Source organism: Ostrea edulis, chromosome 3 (assembly GCF_947568905.1).
Source record: "Ostrea edulis chromosome 3, xbOstEdul1.1, whole genome shotgun sequence".
Classification (NCBI taxonomy): domain Eukaryota; kingdom Metazoa; phylum Mollusca; class Bivalvia; order Ostreida; family Ostreidae; genus Ostrea; species Ostrea edulis.
Genome location: NC_079166.1, coordinates 34,293,439 through 34,307,650, shown reverse-complemented (window position 1 = coordinate 34,307,650; position 14,212 = coordinate 34,293,439). Strand labels below are relative to the sequence as shown.

At 35.6% G+C, this 14,212-nt stretch overlaps 1 protein-coding gene across 1 annotated transcript in view; it reads left to right on the top strand.

Annotated features, from left to right (window-relative positions):
- Positions 1-11,195, top strand: part of LOC125675754 (interferon-induced protein 44-like) — a 21,396-nt gene extending 10,201 nt beyond the window's left edge. Inside the window, exons 2-5 of the mRNA XM_056160875.1 lie at positions 9,461-9,661; positions 10,236-10,379; positions 10,751-10,811; positions 10,900-11,195. Coding sequence (XP_056016850.1) covers positions 9,461-9,661; positions 10,236-10,379; positions 10,751-10,811; positions 10,900-11,195 — 702 coding nt within the window. The remainder of the gene's footprint in view (positions 1-9,460; positions 9,662-10,235; positions 10,380-10,750; positions 10,812-10,899) is intronic.
- Positions 11,196-14,212: the final 3,017 nt, after the last annotated feature.

Genomic DNA, 14,212 nt, shown 5'->3' with positions numbered 1-14,212 from the left:
CAAGGGTTAACTAACGATGTTAATAAATAGGCCTGCGGGTCTCATGGCTCACCTGAACAGTTGGGTTATTGTTGCAATCTATAACATTTTTGTCAAGAAACTTTTAATAAGACATCTTGAACAAAAGTTGTTCAGTTTTGCAAGATCGTTCGAACAACATCATGAAAAAGGCGAACGGGCCTCATGGCTCGCCTGAACAATTTGATCAGTGTCACAATTACTAACTTTTTTCTCGAGAATCTTTTGATAAGACATGTAGAACAAAAGTTGTTCAGTTTTGCAAGATCTTTCAACCGATATCAAGAAAAAGGCCCACGGGCCTTATGACTCGCCTTAACAGTGAGAAATGTCGCATAACGTGATACTCGTAAATATTTTTTTTAGACATATATAACAAAAGTTGTACAGTTTATTGAGATCTTTCGTGCCGTATCAAAAAATGGGCCCATGGGCCTCATGGCTCGCCTGAACCATTGAATTTCTGTTACAATGATTAACTTTTTCCTCACGAAACTTTGATAAAACATGTAGAATAAAAGTTGTTCAGTTTTGCAAGATCTATCTAATGATATCAAAAAATAGGCCTACGGGCGTCATGGCTCGCCTGAACAGTCGAATTTGTATCACAATTAATAACATTAATAACTTTTTTCTCGAGAAACTTTTGATAAGATATGTAGAACAAAAATTGTTCAGATTCGCAAGCGTTACTAACGATGTTAAGAATAAGGCCTGTGGGTCTCATGGCTCACCTGAACAGTTGGGTTATTGTTGTAATATATAACATTTTAGTCAAGAAACTTTTAATGAGACATCTAGAGCAAAAGTTGTTCAGTTTTGCTAGATGTTTCGAACAACATCATGAAAAAGGCGAACGGGCCTCATGGCTCGCCTGAAGAGTTTGATTAGTGTCACAATCAATAGCTTTTTTCTGGAGAAACTTTTGATAAAACATGTAGACCAAAAGTTGTTCAGGTTTGCAAGATCTTTCAAACGATATCAAGAAAAAGGCCCACGGGCCTTATGACTCGCCTTAACAGTCTGATAAATGTCGAAATCAATAACTTTTTTCTTAAGAAAATTTCCATAGGACATGTAGAACAAAATTTGTTCAATTTTGCGAGATATATCTAGAATGATATAAAAAAAAAAAATAGGCCTCCGAGCGGCATGACTCGCCTGATCAGTCGAATCTGTATCACAGTAAATAACATTATTAACTTTTTTCTCGAAAAAAAGCTGACCCCTTTAATTAGTTGCCGAGAGGTAGAGAGAGTCTTTAATTTATAACATTTAAATGATCAATATTTGTAAAATATTACCAAAGCTAAATTGTACGTCTAGACAATATATTTGTATCATTATTTATGAACGAAAATGTCAGTCAAATTCTTATCTAATCACATCTAAATTTGGACGGAAGACCCACTCGTTGCTCGCAACGAGATCGAATCTAGTTATTATTATTATTCTTTTTTTTTCTCCTTACCGATTTTTGTGCAGAAGATTTCTCGGAGATGGATGGATCAATTTGCTTGAAATTTTCAGGATTGATGCGTTGCCATTTGAAGTTTGTACCGCCGTTTCAATTTTTGAAAAATCACTTCCGGTTGGAAGTTATCCCCCTTTTATCGATTTTCAGATGACCATTTTGTCCAGACAAAAACGATAAAAGCTAGAGTGCTGAAATTTTCAGTGATGTTAGACGACATGTTGTAGTTGTGCACCTGGGTTTTCAAAATTTCCGGAAGTGCCTAGTATGGAAGCTCGGTAGGGGTCGAAAATGGAGTTTAAAAAAGTGTCTCATTTTTCTCCACGTTTTAAATCCTAACTTTTTACTCGTAAATATTTTGCTTAGACATATATAACAAAAGTTGTACAGTTTTTTTGTGATCTTTCGTGTCATATCAAGAAATGGGCCCATAGGCCTCATGGCTCGCCTGAACCATTGAGTTTCTGTTACAATGATTAACTTTTTTCTCACGAAACTTTTGATAAGACATGTAGAATAAAAGTTGTTCAGGTTTGCAAGATCTATCTAATGATATCAAAAAATAGGCCTGCGGGCGTCATGGCTCGCCTGAACAGTCGAATTTGTATCACAATTAATAACATTAATAACTTTTTTCTCGAGAAACTTTTGACAAGACATGTTGAACAAAAGTTGTTCAGTTTCGCAAGCGTTAACTAACGATGTTAATAAATAGGCCTGCGGGTCTCATGGCTCACCTGAACAGTTGGGTTATTGTTGCAATCTATAACATTTTTGTCAAGAAACTTTTAATAAGACATCTTGAACAAAAGTTGTTCAGTTTTGCAAGATCTTTCGAACAACATCATGAAAAAGGCGAACGGGCCTCATGGCTCGCCTGAACAGTTTCATCAGTGTCACAATTACTAACTTTTTTCTCGAAAATCTTTTGATAAGACATGTAGAACAAAAGTTGTTCAGTTTTGCAAGATCTTTCAAACGATATCAAGAAAAAGGCCCACGGGCCTTATGACTTGCCTTAACAGTCTGATAAATGTCGCAATCAATATTTTTTTTCAAAAGAAAATTTTGATAAGACATGTAGAACAAAATTTCTTCAGTTCTGCTAGATATATCTAGAATGACATAAAAAAAAATAGGCCTCCGGGCAACATGACTCGCCTGATCAGTCGAATTTGTATCGCAGTAAATAACATTATTAACTTTAAGGCTGACCCCTTTAATTAGTGGCCGAGAGGGGCAGAGAGTCTTTAATTTATAACACTTAAATGATCAATATTTGTAAAACATTACCGAAGCTAAGTTGTACGTCTAGACAATATATTTGTATCATTATTTATGAACGAAAATCTCAGTCAAATTCTTATCTCATTACATCTAAATTTGGATGGAAGACCCACTCGTTGCTCGCAACGAGATCACATCTAGTTATTATTATTATTATTATTCTTTTTCTCCGGTACTTTTTTGTCCGGTAGTGTTCTCAGAAACTACAAAAGGGATCGATATGAAACTTTCCAGGATGATAGTATAGCGTTTGTAGATGTGCATAGTGATAGTCATTTTGTTTGCACGTGCATGCACGCGCGCTCACGTGCATTGCAATTTTGGTACAAAAAATGGAAAATCAGAATATTAAAGGAAGCGATATAAAACCTAAATAGGATGATAGTATATCATTTGTACATATGAAAAATAATAGTTATTTTGCCAGCACGCGCACGCATGCGCGTGCACGCGCATTACAAAATTTGTACGCTAACTTTGGAATCAGTCTAACTTTTTTGTTGTTCATTGAAATGGCTTGAAATTCATATCATAGGTAGATATTGAGACCCTTAACTGATTTACATGGTCAAAATTACCAATTTGCACGCGCATGCACGTGCGCTTCATTTTGATTGGATAATGCTAAAACGTTTGTAACTATCTTATTTTTGAAGCGAATGAGATGATATTCACAGCATATGTAGACAATATGTGTATCTATATGTTGGTGTAACAAAAAAATGCCAACGCACACGCGCATGCGCGTGCAATGTTTTTTAAATGTTCAATTTTTAAAGGACGACAACGTTTTTGTTTTTCTTCAAATTCTATTGATATTAGGGGTTTTGATGTGTCTTGTTACTCCTTACAAATTGTTGTGGTTAGAATTACTGCTCATCACGTGCATGCACGTGTGCTGAATTCTGATTGGACGATTTTAAAATCGCTATAACTTCCTTCTATTTGGTGGAAACGTTATGAAATTCACACTGTGGGTATATGATACACATGCCTGTTGAACGACATCAACAAAAATTCGGAATCATACACGCATGCACGTGTATGCGCGTGCAACGCTTTCTTTCATTTTTTTTTTGGTACTGAAATGACCATATTGAACGTACTACATGTAATTAAAGGCTAAAATAAAATGATTTTTTCCTATAGATTCACAAGGACATCACTTTTTAATTGGGGGAGGTTTGGGGAACATATGTAACGGTCCCCGTTACAATTAGAACTAGTTATTATTATTATTATTTTCCTTGGTAGTACACGCGTTTTTCTCAGCCATTTCTCGATCGATTTTCACGAAATTTTCAGGAAAGATGTCTTTTGGTGACGAGACTTTGCCTGCAAAATTTCGTGCTTGACGTCACTTCCGGTCAGGAGTTATCTCTCTTTTAGTGACTTTTTGAAGGGCCTTGTTGTCCACACATCTCCTCCGTTAGTTTTGAAGCTAGAGTCTTGAAATTTCTACACAAGATAGAGTAAACATTTTAGAAGATTTGTGGGGGATTCGATTTTACCGGAGGCGATTTGCCTAAAAGCTCGCCTGAACCTGAAAAAATGGATGCCAAAATTTGCGATTTTTGACCTTTGATCTCCAATATCTTTTTTCTTGCAAATATTTTGTTAAGACATGTAGAACAAAAGTTGTGCACATTTACGAGGTCTTTTCGAAAATATCACGATTTAGGGGCTAGCCCCTTAAATTAGGGATCTAGAAGGGCTCAAAGTCTAGATCAAATATCTCAAAAATCGTTAATATTTTGGTATAAGTCAAAGAACAAAAAATGTTCATCTCAACAATCCAAATCTATTCATATAAAAATTTAGGTCATATGTTACGTAATAAGGGATTTTAAGGGCCAAAACCATAAATGTTTTACCCCTTGTATCTCGAAAACGACAAATATTTTGAAAAGCAATAAAGAACAAAAGTTGTTCAGAATGATGATCTGAACAATATGCATATTTCGTTTTTACCCTATGTGGCCCCGTTAGGGAGCTACAGTTTGGTCCCTAAAAATTACTTCTAGAAATAACTCGAGAACGGTAAAGAATTTCTAAATACTTGTTGAACAAAAAATGTTGGAAATGTCATGACCTTTCTTACGATATCAAGCAAAAGGGGCTGACCCTTTAAATTAGGGGCCCAGAAGGGTCCAAATGTTTTTGAGAATATCTCAGAAACTATTAATATTTTGTAATAAGTCATTGAAGCGGAAATGTTCATCTAAACGAGCTTGTTCTTATCAAATCAAAAAGTAGGTCATATGTTACGTAATAAGGGATTTTAAGGGCCAAAATCATAAATAATTGACGCCTCATATCTTGAAAACGACAAATATTTTGAAAAGCATTATTGAACAAAAGTTGTTCAGAATGATAATCTAAACAATATGTACATTTCGTTTTTTCCCTATGTGGCCCCGTTAGGGAGCTACAGTTTGGTCCCTAAATATTTCTTGTAGAGATAACTCGACAACGGTAAAGAATTTCTAAATACTTGTTGAGCAAAAAATGTTTAAAATGACAAGGCCTTTCTTACGATATCAAGCAAAACGGGCTGGCCCTTTAAATTAGGGGTTCAGAAGGGTCCAAATGTTTTTGAGAATATCTCAGAAACTATTAATATTTTATAATAAGTTGTAGAAGCGGAAATGTTCATCTCAACGAGCTTGATCTTATCAAATCAAAAAGTAGGTCATTCATATGTTACGTAATTATAGATTTTAAGGGCCAAAATCGTAAATATTTGACGCCTCATATCTTTAAAACGACATATTTTTTGAAAAGCATTATTGAACAAAAGTTGTTCAATGTGTCATAACCTATCGATCAATATCAAAAAATGGGTCTGTGGGCCTCATGGCTCGCCTGTAGAGTCGATTTTTGTCGATATCAGTCGATTTCAAAAACTTGTAACTGGTAAATATTTTGTAAGGACATATTGAACAAAAGTTGTTCAGTTTATCGAGATCTATCGATTGATATCAAGAAATATGCCTATGGTCCTAATGGCTCGCCTGTAGAGTCGATTTTTTGTCGATATCGGTCGATCTCAATAACTTTTTACAGGTAAATATTTTGTAAAGACATATAGAACTAAAGTTGTTGAGTCTATAGAGGGCTAACAAATGACATCAAGAAATAGGCCCGCGGGCCTTATGGCTCGCCTGGAGAGTCGAATTTCAAACGAATTTCACCGCAACTTTGCTTCAGAAGCTTATGATATGAAAAATTGATTATATCTAAAGTGTCTTAAAGTCGGAAACTAAATTGGGACACATTTGTCTTCTTTTTTTTTTTTTAACTCCGAGTGCATCAACAAATCGGACGGAAGACCTACTCGTTGCTCGCAACGAGATCGTGTCTAGTTATTAAGGTCTTCCGTTTCCAACGGAAGACCTTCTAGTGATTCTACTGTTTATTATTATTATTTTTTTTTTCCCCTTTCGTCTCCGAGACCGCTGGATGGATTTTCCTGAAACTTTCACAGGTTATAGACAACGATGGTACCTCTAAGCATTTTTTTCATTTTTTCAAAATTCACTTCCGTTCGTCAGATACGTCCGATTTTCCGGTTTTTGAAAGAAACTTTGTCCGGGGGTAAACTTGAAAACCACTAAAGATAATCGAATGAAACTTTCAGGGATGATAGGTCTATTTTCTCTATGGTGCATGCACGTATTATTTTTTGTCGCCGTCACTTCCGGTCGTCACCGGAAGTGATTAAATAAATCATCAATTTCAAACTTTTTTCTTTCAAATTGAAACCTACTTTGGTTTACTATATCTCGTTCTAATTCTCAAATAATGTTGACCCCACCGGAAGTTGAATCTCCAACTTCCGGTTATATCAAAGAAAGACTATTCATTCTCTCATTTTTCAGTGCCATAAATCTCGGTCATGAAACTAGTTAATGAGTTGAGTTTTACATATATTATAGTCACTATAAATGTCTAGAGTAACGTCAAATATTTTTGTAAAATTCACTTCCGGTCGGCAAATACGGCTTATGAGCTGTTTTCGTTGTCAATCGTTTTTCTCAGAAGCGGTAAAAGATAGAGTCACCAAAATTTCAGAGTTAATAGATCTCACTTTGTAGGGGTGCAGTAGGGGGGTAAGAATGTCGGCCGTCACTTCCGGTCGTCACCGGAAGTGATTAATAAATCATAAATTTCAAACTTTTTTCTTTCAAATTGAAACCTATATCGGTTTATTAGGTCTCGTTCTAATTCTCAAAAACTATTGACCCCACCGGAAGTTGAATCTCCAACTTCCGGTTATAGGAAAAAAAACTATTCATTCTCTCATTTTTCAGTGCCATAAATCTCGGTCATAAAACAAGTTAATGATTTGAATTTTACATATGTTATAGACATTATAAATGTCTAGTGTAAATTTAAATATTTTTGTAAAATTCACTTCCGGTCGTGAGATATGGGGTGGATATATTCAAACCTTGTTTTTTCAGTTTCTCAATAATGAATATAGATAGACGCTTGAAACTTGTAGAGTTGATCAACTAACATTAGTCCATTGTACACATACATTCAATTTTTTCCTCCGTCACTTCCGGTCTATACCGGAAGTATTTGAAAAATGTCGATTTTCCGATTTCTTCGAGTGATTTCTCAGAGATGGTGGATAGATTTTCTTGAAATTTTCAGGAATAATGTCTTATGAAAGGACCTTCCTATAACTATTTTTGTTTTTACAAAATTCACTTCCGGTCGGAAAATATGGCCGATTTTCTGTTTCTCAAAAGGAATTTTGTCCAGCATTTTTCTTGCAAAAGATAAAATATAGGTTCATCAAATATTCAGGGATGATCAATCTCCGTTTGTAAGCGTGCAGTAGGGGGTTGAACATGTCGACCGTCACTTCCTGTCGTCACCGAAAGTGATGGAAAGAATCGCAAATTTCAAACTTTTTCCTTTAAATTGAAACCTATACTAGTTTATTAACTCTCTTTCAAAGTGTCAAAAGAATATTGACTCTGTCGGTAGTCAAAACAACTACTTCCGGTTTCTTGATAAAATACCTTTTTACTTTTCGTCTCTTTGTCCCCATAAATCTCGCTTATATTTGAAGTCTTTCATATGATTTTCACATGTCTTAATAAAAGTATCAACTTCTAAAGTTTTGATAATTTTGTTTTTCAAAATTGACTTCCGGTCGGTAGTAACCTACTACTTTTTCTTTCTTTAGTCTACTTCTCTTTGTTGAGAACTCTTTCAGATAGAGACGTGAAATTTTCAGGGAATATAGACAGTAAAGAGTCGCTGTCATTTATAGGAAAACGCATCTGAATAGTACTTCCGGTCGTCACCGGAAGTTACGAGAAAGAAGTAAAAAATTCGATAATACATTTCTCATTCATTGTTAAGGCACATTTTCTAATACATTTAAATGGTTTTCGTAGGAATAGAAAGCTCTTTACCGGAAGTGGTCTAACGGAAGACCTACTCATTACTAGTAATGAGTGTCTAGTTATTATTCTTTTTCTCCGGTACTTTTTTGTCCGGTAGTGTTCTCAGAAACTACAAAAGGGATCGATATGAAACGTTCCAGGATGATAGTATAGCGTTTGTAGATGTGCATAGTGATAGTCATTTTGTCTTCACGTGCATGCACGCGCGCACACGTGCACTGCCATATTGGTACCAAAAAAATGGAAAATCAGAATATTGAAGGGATCGATATGAAACCCAAGTAGGATGGTAGTATATCATTTGTAGATATGAAAAATAATTATTATTTTGTCTGCACGCTCACTCATGCGTGTACACTAACTTTGGAATCAGTCTAACTTTTTTGTTCTTCATTGAAATGGCTTGATATTCATATCATAGGTAGATATTGAGACCCTTAAGTGATTTGCATGGTCAAAATTACCTATTTGCACGCACATGCACGTGCGCTTCATTTTGATTGGATAATACTAAAACGTTTGTAACTATCTTATTTATGAAGCGAATGAGATGATATTCACAGCATATGTAGACAATATGTGTATCTATATATTGGTGTAACAAAAAATGCAAACTCACACGCGTATGCAACGTTTTTCAAATGTTTAATTTTTAAAGGACGATAACGTTTTAGTTTTTCATCAAATTCTATTGATATTAGGGGTTTAGATGTGTCGTGGTACTCCTTACAAATTGCTGTGGTTAGAATTACTGCTCAGCACGTGCATGCACGTCTGCTGAATTCTGATTGGACGATTTTAAAATCGCTATAACTTTCTTATATTTGGTGGAAACGTTATGAAATTCATACTGTGGGTATATGATACAAATGCCTGTTGAACGATATCAACAAAAATTCGGAACCACACACGCGTGCGCGTGTATGCACGTGCAACGCTTTCTTTCATTTCTTGGTACTGAAATGACCATATTGAACGTACTACATGTAATTAAAGGCTAAAATAAAATGATTTTTTGCTATAGATTTAAAAGGACATCACTTTTTAATTGGGGGAGGATTGGGGAACATATGTAACGGTCCCTGTTACAATTAGAACTAGTTTTTTATTGGACTATTGGCTGCTAGTTTCAGGCTGGTAAATTTATGTTAATTGAATGAAAACAAACGTATTGCACACACTTTTTCTTTTCATTATGAAATTGATTTACACATCCCGGTACATATGACGTAAATAACAAATACTATTTTTCTAGTTTGAGGACGAGCTTCTTTCAGAGATCAACAAAATCACACCAGTTGGTGGAATCAATTACTTCAATATTTTGCTTCTTGGACCAGCTGCCGCTGGAAAATCGTCATTCTTCAATACATGTAGTACTGCCTTAATGGATGAAAACAGATTGATGGGAAACAATCAAGTTTACCAGGGTGCTTCCAAGACTGTATCAACATCTGTAAGTTTTATCATGTTTATTTTACCCCCACAAACGATGTATGAGGATATACATGTAGGTATATAGGAATCATCTTGTTCGTTTGTCAATATGTCCGTCCGGTTAAGAGAATTTAAAAAAAAACTAGCATTAAATTATTTGCTGACCTTAAATTCACATCCAATTGAGTGCAACTATGATAATGATAATAATAATGATGATAATAAAATTCATATAAAGCCCTATATAAAACAAATTACTCTAAGATGCTTTACAAGGGTAAGAATTTGAGGAATACAACAATAATATACCATTAAATGATAGTATTACAGGAAATCTTGTGTCTGTAATATCATCAAAATAAAGCATTACAATCAAAATCGATAGCTACAGTATTCTTATGTAAGGCACTATGCAGAGAAGTCAGTTTAGTTGCAATAAATGCTCCATTATTTTCCCCGAAATATTTCTACGAAGGTTTCTTCTTTCCTCGTGTTTATTGTTCAAGCTTTCAACCTTTAACCAGCATATATACTGTCCAGAATATTCATGTATACAATTATGAAAATATTATACTTAATGTGTTTCTTTTTAGGTTGAAGCAATTCCGATGAGAACAAAGGATGGACAGGTCCTACCAGTACGGTTATTTGATTGCAGAGGACTTAATATGGTTCATGGAGTACCCACTGAGGATATAAGAATGATTATCCAAGGTCATGTGAAAAGTGGATACAATGTTAGTATTTTTTTTATTTATGGAATTAATAGCGTGATGTATGACCGACAGGGGATGCTTACTCCTCCTAGGCACCTGATCCCACCTTGGTGTGTCAAGGGACCCGTGTTTGCCCAACTATCTTTTTTGTATTGCTATTACATTTTGCAGGAGTTATTATATTGATCACTGTTCGTTATCTTCACCTTTCATGATGCCCTTGCAAGTGAAGAAGATTCCTTTTCGGTCTTATACCGTACAGCTATGCTCCAAAGATGAACCCCGTGGCACCCATAACCGAAGACAACCCAAAATATAGAAAGTATCCGGAAAAGAATGACTGCATGCATTGTATTGTGTATGTAGCGAATGCAGGTAATCCTTCTGATCAGTTGACAGATGAAGAGACTGAGAGACAATTAAAACACGTCCGAGAAACACTAGCCATTCAACGTAAGTGAATAAATCTTTATTATTGTTGTTGTTTCAAATTCTTCCATGTTTAATCAATCATTTACTCATTTCGAATTCCATTCGACAGATTTGCCGCAACTGGTTCTTTTCACCAATATTGACAAGATCAGAATTTCAAATACGAATAAGTTAAGGGACATCTTCAGAAGTCAGGGAGTAAAAGATACATGCAACAAAGCTGCCGAATACATGCAAATTCCATTAATGAACGTTTTACCGATGTCAAATTACCATGAGGAAAATCTGCCTACCTTGGAGAAAGACATTCTAGCGCTCTTCTATCTACTGACCATGATGCAAAGAGTACGTGATTACATAAAACGCATAACCCAAGATGACGTCCCAGATGATTTTTACGATTAGTCAATTTAAAAGATAACCTGATTACAAGGCACTAGATTTCTACATTGTAGAAATAGCTATATCGCCTTTGTTATCAGTGTTTAAATTGCATGATTGTTGTAGTTTATGTTATCTAACAGAGATCAATGTCAATGAATATATGCAGCAATATGTACACAATCGAACTTATATAGAATGTTATGACTATACACATTTACAATGAGTGTTATCTCCTTCTATGATGATATTTTAGTTTGATGTGATGTTGCACTGTCTAGTTTGTTATTAACGTAAGATTTATTGAAATGGTAGTTTTGGAGCTTCAGTTTGCATGTGTAGGACTCTAAAAAGGCTAATATTGATATTTTTTGTATAAAAATGCTTTATAAAAAATTCACTAAAACTCATTTTGCACGACGTATGTTTTGATAGTATTAACAATATTGGCATCATGTTCAAAATATATTCTTACATATATGATGTGTGAATTTAGTAATTTTATTCTTGATATTATATTGAACATAAATGTTAACGGAAAACTAGCAACTAAACATTGTGGCGAATGGAATGACTTCAGCGTCTTCATTGTAAACCTTACACATCTATATAGCATTAGGTGTTTATGTCTTCCATCTGATTCGCTAGGAAAGAGCATGTTCTACATTTAATCAGCTTATAAATCGAGATAGTCTACTGACAAATAAGTCGATGTCACAGGGGTTTAAACAGTCTCGTTTCACATCAGCATTTTGTAAATCTATGGTCGTTAAAGGATCTAATCTACCAATGCTAGGCCGTTCTTTCACACTGATTTTGACTACGGATTACTCTATTCACCTGATAGAGACATAGGGCTCGCGGCTGGTGTGACCGGTCGACATTGTGTGTTTACTCCTATTAGGCACTTGATCCCACCTGTGGTATGTCTAGAGGTCCGTGTTTTCCCTACACTTAATTTTGTATTTTTATAAGAATTTTGAGATTGAGCGCTGTTCGTTATATTCGCCTTTGCATCATGTTGCTTAGATGGTAGACAAACTTAATCATCACCTTTCCAACCCATTCCAGCTTTTTATTCGAGGTTTGATTGGTGTGTTGGAGCTTTGCGTAACAAAAGGTCAAGGAACCAGTATTTACTTACTATCAAATGTATGTCCGTTCCACTCCCTGAAGATATACCTCAAAGAAACACCAAAGCAAAGGCCATAGTTTCGGCCCTAACCATTTTCATTTCAGGGATGTTTCAACAGGTCGAACAAATACACGACTTGTGAGATAGGGTGTACAAGTGCATTGTTTATCCTCCTGAGTCTTAAGGGGGAGGGGGGTTATGGATATTTTCAAACGACCCTTTAAACGACGAATAAGACATATCGTTATCAGTGTGATAAAGACCGGAATGAAGGGGTTGATCTTATTTCATTTCCTGCACGAGAAGTAGTTCAGAATTCTCTTTGATGCAGTCCCTTTGAACTTGTGTTTGCTTGTATGACCTCCCTGACTTCCACCTTGTATTTTACTTTATCAACGGTCAATCTAGAAAACTCATCATCTTGCTGGCAGAGATCCGCATAAAGCTGACCTTCTAAGTCTACTATATCCCCTTGCTTCGTATATTGCGATAGGATATACAACCCTGTGTTACCCCCTCGACTGGGTCTGCATCATCCATATACCCTTCCGAATCCTCGAGAAACAGCTGACCACTTTTCCCTCAATTTACTATCAGAAGCCGTGATCACATCTAGGTAGGCCTCATAAGGGTAATTAGAGAACACTCCTTTGGTCATGTCCTGCTGTTGCAGACTGAGTTCACACTGAGAGAAAATACTGTGAAGGGGTTAGTTATTCACTAGCCCAACTTTATTCTCCGCGTTAATTGGAGAATTATTTTCCTGCACTAATCTTAATTTCAAACTCAACCTGGAATTTTTCAAATCTACATAATTACATGTATTTCCCGGAATATTAAACTCAATGGGGCCGTCCTTCACTATCTGTCCTATAGGTCTAATTTCTACGTAATCAATGGATTGTATGACCGCCTACAAGGGATTGATTGATTGATTGATTGGGGGTATTACGCCGTTTTGGCCAGCCATTTTACGGCGGAAGGAGAGGGGAGAAAAATAATTGCAAACGATGATCGTATGAATGTCGAATGTTTTTTCATTTGAACCAATTTTTCATTACAACCCAGAATTCTTTTCTTTTATCCGTTCTTTAAACCCTTCCTCATATAATTTGACACATACGTAACGCGAAAACACATCAATACACAACAGAAAATATGTATACCCATCATTATATTTCCAGTATGAGGTGTAATCGGCTAAATCAGCATAGATCATGTAACCCGGATAAGGGGAAATGACTTTCCTTCTTTGGAATTGTCGTCTGGGTTGTTGGTGAATGGCGTAATCCTCTTGTTGGAGTAGCCATTGTTTAATATTAGATCTAGACAGTGTATAACTATTCTCTCTAAACCATCTGTATATTTTGTCCACCCCGGCATAGGCAATGGGATGCTTAGAATCAAAGTATTTATCCTTTAGGATCTCCATGATTTAAAATATTTGAAATTGCGTGATTCTTATTTTTTTTTTTTTTTAGTTTTTTTCCACCGACGAGTCCAAACGCTTTTGTTTCTTTTAACTTTTTTCAAAGGCAGGACTATTTTTAGAGACCGATCTTTTTCACGAGATGGCTTTTGTAGAGGCGGATCTATTTTTATAGGGGGATCATTTTTCATAGGCGGGTCTTTTTTGAGAGGTGTTTTGTTGAGGCAGATTGTTTTCCAGAGGCGGATCTGTCTCTATTGTTCTATTCTGTAGTAATTTCCGATACTGGTCGTATGGGACCAGAACCATTTTCTTCATAATTGCGATAAACGACTTTTCAAGCTCAATATGATGTGATAAATAACCCTCAAGTGTTTTCGCACGACAGACTGACGTTTACTTTGAGAAGGGTGAGGATAGATATTTTTCAAAAATTTGCCTTATTTCTTGCGCGCTGATTTCACCTTAGGAGTGGGA